This window comes from Orcinus orca, chromosome 18 (genome assembly GCF_937001465.1).
Source record: "Orcinus orca chromosome 18, mOrcOrc1.1, whole genome shotgun sequence".
NCBI lineage: Eukaryota > Metazoa > Chordata > Mammalia > Artiodactyla > Delphinidae > Orcinus > Orcinus orca.
Window position 1 is genome coordinate 74,400,552 of NC_064576.1, and position 12,647 is coordinate 74,413,198.

A 12,647-nucleotide genomic window follows, 5' to 3' on the forward strand; every position below is an offset into this window, starting at 1 on the left:
TACATTGAGAATAAACGAAATATTCCTTCTTCTCCATTAAAACGTACTTAAATTTACAACCAACCTGGGTGGGTAGGCAGGTGGCTATCAGCAAGGTTTGTTTATTTCAGTCTCTTACTGCTTCAGCTATGATACTTTCCATGGATGCACAGCTTCCAGAAAGTAATAAATATGGAAAGAAATGAACTTTTTTTCTCATATCCAAATCAGCTAATATAAGATATTCACCTTCTTTCTATCACCATTCAAACATCTTAAGAAATGAAGACTATCATAATGCAAAAGTATTTATTAGACTAAATAAGTAAAATTATTTAATAGAATGATCTTGTGTTGAGTATTCTACCATGTTGAGTATTCAATCTTATACTAAGAATTCTAGAAAAGCAAAAATCAATAAAAGGTCTATTTTCTTTCCAACTTACGTATTTCTTCTGAAATCTTTCATTAATGTTGAATGTTCAGGCATCTTTTTTATATCTTCCCAATCTTTATCTGTGAAATACATTGATATAATTTTATATTGTCTAGGTTCCTATTCTCAAGAATTTTAATAAAGGTTACTTCACTTTTCATTACCTGTCCTATACTTTTAACTTCCATGAAAGCACAGACTTCAAATAAATGGTCAGCTATAGTAAACATCTTAAACATGTAAATGCAATTCCCCATACCTTGTACTGAGTTCAATCTATCTCTTTTTAACTTTACTTTTTGAATGCCTACTTTCTACATGTTTTACTATAAGTTACCTCAATTTCTGTAACAACAGAGGAACAAGTTATAAACAAATATTTCTGTTATTTAATAGTTCTATTTCTATTTGTAAAACCACTTTTGTTCCACCAAATTTCTTGGTTAAATCAGCACCCAATCTCCTCAACAAAAAGTGTACTATCTTCCCCCTCAGTAGCTTTAAGCTGTACCTCTTTTCCTATGGCCCTCCTCACTTTCCCCTCATTAAATACACTGGTTTATGTGGTCATCAAGGTAAGCAGTAGCAGCTCTTTGAGATGGAACAGAATAGGATGCAACTAGCATATTAACAAGTCAGCTGGTGCCTTGGCTAGTTTCCAGCTACTGGATACATTAGGTGGGAAATGCCTAGATCAGTCTTGCTGGCATTAGAGCTACTCAGACACCACACGCTTTTTTAGAAGCCTGCTGTCACCCTCAGGGCACTTCACTGCGAGCCCACAGGTGCCCGCACTCTACCAGGTAGCTTCACAGCACTTCAGCTTTTAAATGACCTTCAGAGGTTTGCTTTTCTTTCAACTGACTTATAAAAATATTTGCTACCTAACCTCCAGATATCACATATTGCAAACTAAACACATACTTTAAATTCCTAAATGGCATTTTCTCCTTAACTACTTCCTTGTTCAATTTCTCAAGCTAGAAATCCTGAGATAATCTTTTATTCTTTCCTCAATTACATGCTTCCTGTCAAAAATTATATCTTTATTCTTTCTTCTCCAACCAAATCACTTTATACCTGGAGTACCGCTACAGGTAAGCAGCTGGTTTCCTGACTTGAGTTACCTTTCTTAAATTGATTTTTACATACCCCTGCCATACTAATCTAAGATTGAACATAAGCCATGTCACTAGTTCTCAAGGACTTATCACAGAGTCTCATTCTTTAGCACAAGTCTAAATTTTGCTGCCTGCCTTTTAGGTTCCTTATAAGCTAAGCCTACCCTAACTGTGGAACCACATACTAAGAACTATTTTAGAACCATCACCAATGGAGGCTGCCCCCCAACTCCACCCCTGTAAGCCATGCTCTTTCCCCTGGGGCCTCTGAAATGATGGGTACATTCAGAGGTGGGAAGAAAAGGCCATTCTCCCCATTACTCAAACTACTCCCATTCTCTCAACATTCTCCTTAGAGCAGTTCAATGTCAACTCCAAGAGGGCAAGAGTCATGTCTGTTATATGAACAATATTTCATATTTAACACAGTGCCTGAAACATGGCAGGTGCTCAATAAATATTTAGTGAATAAATGAAATTCCCATCACAACAAAGCAATCTTTGTAGAAATGTCAGTCAATTTTGGAGAAAGGTAGTTATTCTGCATTTACTGATAATTAACACTTACAAGGGATGTGGAATTATAACTCCCAGATATTTCTGTATTAGTTTTGAGTTACTGACCTAAGAAAAATTCATAATAAGAAATAACGTCTAATAAGTACTTGACTAGCCAGAACTATGTAGGGGTTTTAAACAAATTTTCTTTATTCTGGACCTCTGGGCAGAGTTTCTGGTGGGTGATGAACGGCTGTCTTGTGGCACAAGGGACTGGGATGCAGCTAGAGATCTAAAGCCTGTGACGGGACACCCAACAACTCCCTCCCTGCTGCAATCAGTGCAGGCATGGCCACTGTGCAATGTGAGCCCTTCACTCCCATCCTGACTGTTCTAACTTCAAAGAATGTTCTTACTGACAAGAGTTATATAGCAAAAAACGCTATTATTCAATACAATGTACTGCACAGTGCCCTAAATAGAAATACTGTTCAAAATTTGTAATCAAATACCAAGTAATGACATTATTATATATATTGCCAGACAAAAATATATACTACTGAATTTTATTTCATCTCCAATGGTGAGAACTAAAGGCACCTTTTAAATACAGATATTGCAATCATTTTAAATATGAAACAAAACAAAACCCAAAACCAAACAAAAATACACCCTGCAAATTCAAGAAACCCCTAAATATTTTATGCTAATATGTGAACTCTACAAATTTTGCTATTTCTATGGGTCTTTGATTAATGCAAGTCATCAACACAGAGAATTGAGTAAGAATAGCTTTCATCAGCTAAAAATATACACCTTTCCAATGAAGATATCTAAGTTCAAACAACAGTGATTTAAAAACAAAAACAAAAACATAATGTGTACCTGCAGGAAATCCCATTACATTGAATATTCTGTCCAGCTGGTCATGGTGATAAGGATTACTAGTTTTGATGTCCTCTTGTCGACAGTGAAATATTGGTTCTGACGTTAGTAGTTCTGCAAATATACACCCTATAGCCCAAATATCTTTAAAACAAAAAGAAAGAAAAAAAAAGGAAAAGAAAAGAAAAAAAAGGAAAGGAAAAAAGAAAGGAGGAAAATAAAGTGGTTCTTTCCAAAAGAAAATGCATTTTTATGTTGGCAGGGAGTGTTTTTTAGTTCTTTTTCTCCCCTAATAAGCCATATTAATTCCTAGCAATTATAAATATCAAGGAATATTGTCTGTACATACATATTCCCACCCCACCCACCCCAGTGTTTCATTCCCTGTTAAACCTCCATCCCACCCAGTGGTCTCAGTCCAAGTTTAATCGAATTTATTACCTAAAAATTTTGGTGAGTGTAAGTGCTTCAAACATTACCTTATCTGTGAAATACATACAAAGCTGCAGATGGAACATGGGAACCATAAACAAATAAAGTGAAACGAAAAAATAAACAAACAGAAAACCCAAACAGCCTGTGAAATTGTGCATACTTGCCAAAAACAATCAGCACCATTTTTTGAGGTAAAAAATATTTTTTATTCCTATCTAGTTTATGTACTTATTAATTTGTGAAGCTTAACAATTATCCTGCCATGTTAGCACTAGTTAGCAAGGTACTGTTCCAACAAGAAAAAGACAATGCCTAGCCTCAAATATTCTAATGAAACAGTATTTATACTGGAAGAGCTTCTTGTTCAAGTGTTTCTCCATGCTATAGCAGAGTCAGACTTTGCAAGTTTAAGTGTTTTATAAAGACAAGAGAATATGGGGCAAAATACTACCTTTAAATAGGCACAGAGGTGACAAATTCATAAGAATTATTTAAAAGCCAGGCAAATGGATTCCTCTTTATACAACAAATTTCCTTCACTCACTTTAAGATACAGGCTAACTTTCATTCACATTAAATTCTTACTAAGAGAACTATTGGCAGTGGAAAGATATACATGCCAACCTGGAATCTGAAGCTGCAAGCCTCCATTTCTACTCAACAAATCCCTAAATCGACCATGGTAACTTCCCTACACTCAGCACAATGCTGTGCACACAGCAGCCACTCAGTAAGTGGTTTCTCACTGACCTAACCAATACTGTGGTAAACACAACTACAGAAGGACAAAGTAACATCATTATTTTATTAAGGCCGATTAGTCAGGTATGTTAATAATGGTCACTTAAATAGAAAGTGGGAAAAATGTTAATTTATAAATAACTGAAAATTCCTAAAATCTACAACTGGAATATAGATATTTAATTTAATGTAAAATTATCACACTTACATTTCAAAGTAACAAGTTAAACATCTATTTACTTTAAGATGACAAATGAGACTACAGCAAGTGATTTTAAAAATGACACTGTCTGCCCATCAGTTTTCTCCCCCATCAGAGAACCAAGTCTGGCCAACACTACCATATGGAAAAGTCTCATCAAGAAATAAAAGCCAAGCTATTTTCGTTTTACTACCAGAGAGTAAGCGGGAAAATTAATTATTTTGTGATTATTCTTTATACATGGTTATCCCATAGGAAGCTGACCTTTGATCATCTCAATCCAAGGGAAGATAGGCAAGCTGAGTGGGGTCACCAAGAGGGCCGGGGGGGGTCAGTCTGCATCTGTAAAACGCTACTCATAGCACCCAAGAGACACTGTAACAACTCAGCTTCGTTATGAAAACTTGAACAAAAAAATAAAACATGTAAAGGAAGATGAGAGGTAAGTAAATAGTTTAGCTATCCTATGTTGCTTTAAAAAAAAAGTCAGGAAAGTAGGATTTCCATAATTACTTTACTGAACCTTGCTTAACTTTACCCTAAATAACCTCTCTCTTCCTATCTTTTCTATTATCTTTCACCTTCTATCAATTTCACCATCCTTCCCTTCTTCAAATCCAGACATTAATCACGAATTTGAGTTAGCTGATCAGGCTATTACTTCGGATAAATTTCTAAATCTTTGTAAACAAGTCTCTCCTATCTTGCCTATTTTTTCAGATTGTGCCAAGGGAAAGTCCCTTCCTGCTCACCTACCTGTCAAACTCCTTCTAGAAAGACTTTCCAAATTAAAAACATACAAATCCCATCTATTTCTCAAAGTATGTGATGTTCATGTGTAGCTACTGAGCTAACCAGGCAAAGTGGACCGCAACTGGGGGCTACACAGAACCAAATGGGGGGAGGAAAGATGTGTTAAATTTGTTTTCATCAACAAGTATACTAACAGTTAGCCTCCATCTCAATGAAAGAGTAAATTCACATCCTCCCGGTTTCACTGAAGTTCAGACTTTAGTAAAACTTTTAAGACTGCCCTAGTTTACTGTTAATTAAAGATTGATACCCCTCTTTCAGCCTTCTCCACAAGGTCAATCAAACAAAACCCCCAACAGTCAAAACTGAATTAAACTTTGTCCCCAGGAGCACAGTGTTGACTAAGCTATCATTTTCTCTCTTGGGTTCAATGACTCGGCTTGCAGTTCCATACAATGGAGTGAATGAGCGCAGCACTAAGATCTATTCGCCACGAGGGTGGGAACATGCTGGCTGATGTGCTCAGATTTCCCCTATGCTCTCTTGCTTCTTCTTAGCACCTTCAGTCTAACATAACCCACCAAACTCCACTGGCAGATTTAACCCTTCTAAATGAGACCACTAAAATGAACGTACATCCAGCAAATAATAGGTAAATTCAACCACGAAGGTTCTTCTATCTGCTGAGCCTACTACAACTACCAGACAGGGAAGTCAAAACGCTGGGCAAGTGCCTTCAGGGTGGTGGTGGGGATGTGCTGAGTGCTTTACTGCATGCTCAGGCTACCCACCTGTGGAGCTGGAGGAACGAACCGTGTGAGAGAGACTGGAAGCAAGGAAGACGTTTCATTTTCTACTCCTGGATTCTATTTTTTAAAACTTGTATTAAAAATGGCTTATATATGATTTCTGTCTCTCTCTCAAACAAAAAAGCAATTTGTAAGATATCTACATTATCACTTTTTTGAGCAAACATTTTGATAGAAGAAAGCATTTTCCAGTATTGCTCTGGGCCAGGCCAGGCATATGCGGAGGGACTGGGACTGACCTTGGTCTCAAGTCATCTGCCCTCAAGTCAGTTCCCTCTGTGCTCTCGCTACCTCAGAAGGCAGTGGTTTCTATCCAACGTCACAGAACTTTCAGAGTTGAAGGGGATCTGAGAGATGATTTAGGCTAAATTCTCATCTTCAAAAAATGAGGCCATAAAGGACTAAACACCTTGCCTAAACACCGTCCCCCTCCCCGAGTGGCAGAGCTAAGGCTACAAGTCAGAGCATTAGTCTTGGTTACTTCTGTTGTTCAAAGATGACAACATAGTTTATGCACACAGTCATACTGTTGTCTCAACTGGATGGAGATCCCTTAAGGGTAAACGACATAATCTGCGTTCATTTTGGTTTTAAAAAGTCTAACAGTTATCCAATAAATTTTGATGCTGATGAGAAGGAGGAAGCCCTTCTCTTTGCTAAATTATAAAGCCATTTGAACAAAGGAATCTATCTAACAGCTGGTAGTCTAGCTTTGTGACAAACAGCCCTAACCTAAAACTGCTAGACTGCAGACTGTCCTGGTGAATAACAGCTTATACAATTCTCAATGCTCACAATAAAATATAGATTTCTTAAGAAAAAAGTAATAAATGATGAGCCAGAGTCACAAACCTATGTTATAGTTTATTTTTTACTCAATTTAAATCAATTCAGTGTTGAGTTTTCTGTTAACAGCAGCTGAAATTAGGTAATTATTTCCTTATTTGTATAGCCTCTTAATATGTCTTACCAAAAGTAACACTGCTTTTAAATATTCATTTTCTAGGTGGAAAAAATATCTATGTGTCATATTAGTTTTCATGCTTAACCATTTAGAATACCTTTGTAAAAAAGATAACCAAATAAATGTGTGCTTAGGTAGTAATATACATTCAAAAACAGGGCTAGCTTCAATAACTTTTATTTTTCCTCCTAATTGACTTTTAAAAAAATAAATATTTTATTTTGGAATAATTTTAGATTTTTAGAAAAGTTGCAATGGTATAGTACAGAAAAGTCTTATACCTAACTTAATCTACCTTTATTTTTCTATACAATAAAATGTGATCTCAAAGCAGGTATAAAGATTAGTGAACATAAAAGATTTTGTGAAAAAAGACATGCTGGATTCAAGATTAATATGGGGGAATGATTACAAGTATTTTTCCTTTCCTCTTCTTGAGTATATATTGAAATGACAGCAAAGAAATAAAGGTCCAAATCCACAGTAATAGAGAGAACCAGAGGAGACCATCAGGGACAAGACCCATTCACTCACTCAGCAGAGTACTCAGTTCTCACCATGCAGGTAATGGCCTCCAGTGGTGAACAGCTGGTCAAGGCTTACCCATTTAGGGGATTTCAGACAGGAAGACGGAAGTGTGATGGGTAAGGCTGATGGTGTGACCAAGGAAGTTCTCTCTGAAGAGGGAGTATTTTGACTAAGATATGGATGAAAAGAGACTGGACATATGCAGACTTGATCTAGCAGAGATACAAATAAAAACATTTCTGCAAACAGTTCAGAGAAGGCCCCAGCCCGCAGTATTACTGCTGAGTGGGAAGCAGACTTGCCCCACACTGCTCTGGGGAGATTCTGTGCTCGGAGAATCAGCTACAAAGTCTGTATTTTGAACACTTGATCCCTCCCCACCCACTACTGCCCTGGGGCTACCAGGTACACAAAGCTTGGGCCAAAAGTTGGAGATTCTTCCCTGAAAGAATCTGAATGTCCTCAGTGCAAAGACATGTGCATACTGGCATTTAGGATTCCCCAGTTAATGGCAGTTCTCTGCTGGATCACCCTGAAGTAAAGCCTGCCAATCTATGAGCCCTCTGATCCATGTACACTAAGTTCCCAAGCAGCTTTTTGTAACCTGATTCTCAAATGCAAAGAGACATCAAGGGTCAACAAACAGTTCAAGAACACCAGCCACATGAAAGTGAGAGAACAAGACATATCAGTAAAAAAAAGCGACTACAAAGAAAACACAGATAATTATTCCAGAAATATAGCAAATTACAAACAATTCAAAAGCATCTTTATCACTGTCCTCACAGTGTATTTAAGAAGCTTTTTTTTTTCCATAAAGCAATACAATATGTTAAAAAAATAATCAGAGAATAAGAAGGGGTTCTTAGAAATAAAAAAGACAAAGGCAGAAAAGCATGAGAAGAAAAGTGGTATAAAGGATCAATCCAAGAAATCCAACATCTGCCTATCCTCAGTTTAGGAAAGAGAAATAAAAACACAGAGGAGCCAATCAAGACTAGCTCAAGAGGATTTCCCACAGACATGGGACATAAACTTCGAACTGAATGTGCCTACCAAGTGGCCAGCACACCACTGTGAAATACAAGGGTGAGAAGTTCTATTTGTTTTCAGAAAGGACAAAACCCCAGGTAATTCACCACTGAATGAGAACAAGATCAATGTGAGACTTTCCATTAGTAACACTGACGCTAGAAGACAATGGATGAACATCACCAAATTCTGAGGGAAAATCATTTTGTACCTATAATTTTAATCCCTACCAAACTGGAAAGTATCATGAAGGCATTTTTTTCAGAAATACAAGAACTAGAAAATTTACCTCTAAGATAGGTTACTTAAGAATATGCTGTAGCAAAGTAAGGGATGAAATAATGAAATCCAGAAAGAAATAGATCCCACCCAGAGGAATAAAAAAAGGAAAAACTGGGATGAAAACCAATCCAGAATAGAGCGAAATATAGAAGACTTGTGGGTGGAGTTATCCCAAAAAAATAAAAATGGGTTTAACACCATCCTGGAGAACACAGAACAAGTTAAGTAAGCAATAAAGGCACACAAAAAAGGAAAAAAGAAAGGCAAAACACGTAAGAAAAAACTACATGATGATAACATTCTACCAAATAAAATGAAGCAGAATAAAGATGTCATTAATGGAAAAGTTGTGATAAAAGGATTGTGGTAGTTGAACATCAAATCCATTAGAATATGCAGCCTAAGTATAAACAACAGTGGGCATTATGGTTTGCAAACAGAAAATAAATGCTGTAAACATCAACAAAGTGGTAATAATAATAATGATGACAATGGTACTATAAAGTGAGAGGTTGGTGGGGGAAGAAGTAGAAGAGCACTAATTTCCTAATTCTTCAAAATAGGGAGATAATCAATACTATCAAAAATTGAAAAGTGAATTAAGATGTTCTAAACGCCTACTTATTTTCATAATCTTTTTTCCTTAATTTTAAGGGGATCTTTTAGAAGCTAGTATTTCTTTTGGTGAAAGAAAACATTTGTTTGAAGTTCAACGATTAAGAAATTTTACTGTATTTATTTCTCTCTTCAAGTAAAATTAAAATACTTTTTACTTAGAATTCATAGTATAGTCCCATATATTTAAAAACTTTTTTAGCATCTATTTATCTACCAGAAAGGGATGTCTGGAATGGTACACCCCTAATGCTAATGATGGTATTTCTAGAGAGTAGAATTTTATGTTAGTTTTTGCTCTTACTTTTATAATTTTCTATATTACTTGATTTAAAAATATACAGAAATATGTATACTTTACAACAACAAAGCCACTTTTAAAAAGTCATGGAATTTTAATTAGTTCTACTCACCAATAGCTTTGGTATAATGTCTTGCTCCAAGAAGTAATTCTGGGGCTCGGTACCAGAATGTTACGACTACTGGATCCAAATCTGCTAAAGGCTTCAAAGGTGAATTAAATAATCGGGCAAAGCCCATATCAGCTGTAAAGAAATAACAGCAATGCTAAGGACACAGATTTTTACAAATTTCATTGATTACTCTAATTTTACTATTATTATTAAGATATGAAAAATGTGAATTCCGGGGGGAGAAAACTAACAAAACCAACACAACATCTCACCCCTTTCAGAGTCTAAATATAAAACAAGTTTGAGATCTTCATTCATTGCCAACTATTGTCACTCACTCTTCCACTGGGTTACAGACACACTCTGCTGCCAGAGGTCAAGGGTGACCCTACCCCTCCAGGCAGATTTCCTTCCATCTGTCTTACCACCATTGGGACAGGGCTGTGAAGCTGCATTCCCATTCTTTTTGTTGGTCACAAGCACCAAGAAACTAGATCAGTTAGGGTGAGGCTTTCCATTATTTGCACCAATAAGCATGTTCACTGGTATAATCAGAAGCTGACTGTACAGTATAATAATACCACTATTTCCCCCCATTTATTTGGGTGGAGTTTTTTCTTTAAAGAATCATGCCTGTTTTTTAAGCTGGAAAAGACTTTAAAGATCATATAATTCAATCACCTCCTTCTTCAAATGAGGAGACTGAGGTTAGAAGAAATTAAGTGATTTGACAAATGTCTTAAACTCGTATCTCAGAGCTGGAGCTGTAATGAGATACAGTTCACGGCATTTCACACGGTTTAATACATAGCGTGGTAATTCGGGCATGGACATTTTTCCTAATAAACTGCCACCTTCTTATAGGCAAAAACTGTCTCTTTTTCATCTCTCTCCCCCTTTTAGCATCAAGTACAGTGTCATTATACATTGCTTTTGCCAAACACACGCTGAATGAACAATCACTATTCATACCACCTATTCGAAAATTTCAAGATTCATCCACCATTTGTTTAATTTTGCTCTCCTAATATATATTTTTAACGAAGTAGGCCCCAATCTAATCTACTTAATTACAGAGGATAAAAAAAACCCCACAGAAATTTGGCAAAGAATTAAAACCATGAGTCGGATTACTAAATACTGGTTTACAGAAGAACTAATATTTCTTCTTAAATGTGAATACTTTAAGCCGTTAGTGGCCCCCAAACCTGCCAACATCATACATGTTACACAGAAGTATAATTCCAAACTAGATTACTTTTAACATATAAAATTCCCCTAAATCTTACAGTAAAGAACACATCTGTAAATACTGTTTGGCTGGGTCTTTTAGATTTTGCATGCTTTGAACTTACATTTGACTTTGATACCACCAAGGTGGATTGGATGAAATCCTTTGAAAGCACATGTAAGGACTTAACAGGCGTTTGATACTATGGTAAGCACTGACAGGGCCTGGTTCTCAAAGCAAGTCAATGACTAGGAGCATTTCGAGGTGCGTCAAATGTTCGCACTACTAAAACACTTGCAAAATTTATATCAAGAGTATTTCGAGAGTCTAATTAGAAGTAGAAAATGAGACTTGGGGAATTTATAGGGGAGGGGAGGGAAGAAGGGTTAAGAATGCCTGGGCTTTTCTTTGTTGGGGAGGTGGTACAAATCAGCCGATAATTCTAATGCATATTAAATCTTACAATCAGAAGTCCCTATTTACTTTGTTACATACTCCCATAAGCCTGCTTGCTGCTCTTAAATTAATATAATTTAGTGACTACATTTCTTCTATCCACACACAAAACAAACTGAATAAATGTGACAAACACAACTCGGAAATGACAATGAAAAAATAACCAGTTAGGAAAAATAAATCTAGTTCTATCCTTACAGGTTATCAGACCAGGAATGGGTAAAATTTTGCATTGATATATAAGAAAACAGAGCTATTAGGAAACATGCCGGGGTAGAGAACGCTTGTTAATTTTTTCCCTTCAGGCAAAGGCTCATTAGAACCTACTCAGCCTCAGTGGTATCCTTAGTTTGTAATTCCTAATCTAGATGAGGCTAACAGAGGCATATGTTCTCATCTAATGTGGCTCAGGTAAACAGAACCGATGGTATAATTACTAGTACACTGTATGCCCTTGTGACTAAAGGTGAGGCTGGCTTCTAACATGGATAGAAGCCACTCACCTCTATAGGCTATTTTTAATGAAAGCAAAATTTCTAAGAAACTTGCATGGCTTATTTTATAATTAGAACACTTCAGTCTCTAAAGATTGTCTGACACCTTTCAAGAGTGTGAAACATTTTTCACTTTTAATGTATACTCTTTAGAAATGGCTTCGATCACATGGAACTATATGAATAAATGCATATTATTACAGCAAAAATTAGAAGTGATAAAGCTGCCTGCAAAAGTTTTAAAAGAGTGCTACACTGTGACTTATCAAAGATATAACATACCAATTTTTACTCTTCCTCGCTCAGGACCTTCACCCATAACTAAAATATTAGCAGGTTTCTGTGGAAACAAAATAGTGTTTTTTTTCAGTAGACAGTAGTGGTTTCTTTTAAATAGACAATATGCCAATATAACATAAATCCACCTTTAAAAAAACCACATTTACTCAAAAATTAAAATCAAACACAGGAAGTCACCAAAGAAACTTTATGTGTATATATGCAAAGCAATATGCAACTTCATGAAGGCCAAATATGGCAGTGCTTTTCTCCAGGCAGAGCTAAGGCTTTTCTTGGCCCTGTTATCAGTCTGCTTTCACTACTGCGGAACAGCTGGCAGAAAGTTAAAATGCTGTGCTTCCTTCTAACTCTTTCAGTTACATAAAATGTCCTGCAACTTCAAGGGAAAATGTATCTTCAAATAGAATTTAACACTAAGCAGCAAGTTAATTATAGGGAAGGGACCACCTGATACCCTTTTTTGCAAACCGCAT

General features: G+C 36.3%; 1 protein-coding gene across 9 annotated transcripts in view; it reads right to left on the reverse strand.

Moving 5' to 3' along the window:
- CDK8 (cyclin dependent kinase 8) overlaps positions 1-12,647 on the reverse strand; it is a 152,038-nt gene that overhangs the window by 54,203 nt on the left and 85,188 nt on the right. For 8 of the 9 annotated variants that reach the window (XM_049700925.1, XM_049700924.1, XM_033409442.2 and 5 more), the window contains exons 5-8: positions 12,157-12,214; positions 9,694-9,825; positions 2,920-3,063; positions 426-495 (exon numbers count right to left, since the gene is read on the reverse strand). In XM_049700925.1, the coding sequence (XP_049556882.1) occupies positions 426-495; positions 2,920-3,063; positions 9,694-9,825; positions 12,157-12,214 (404 nt within the window). The remainder of the gene's footprint in view (positions 1-425; positions 496-2,919; positions 3,064-9,693; positions 9,826-12,156; positions 12,215-12,647) is intronic. The other variant, XM_033409443.2, reaches the window with a different exon arrangement.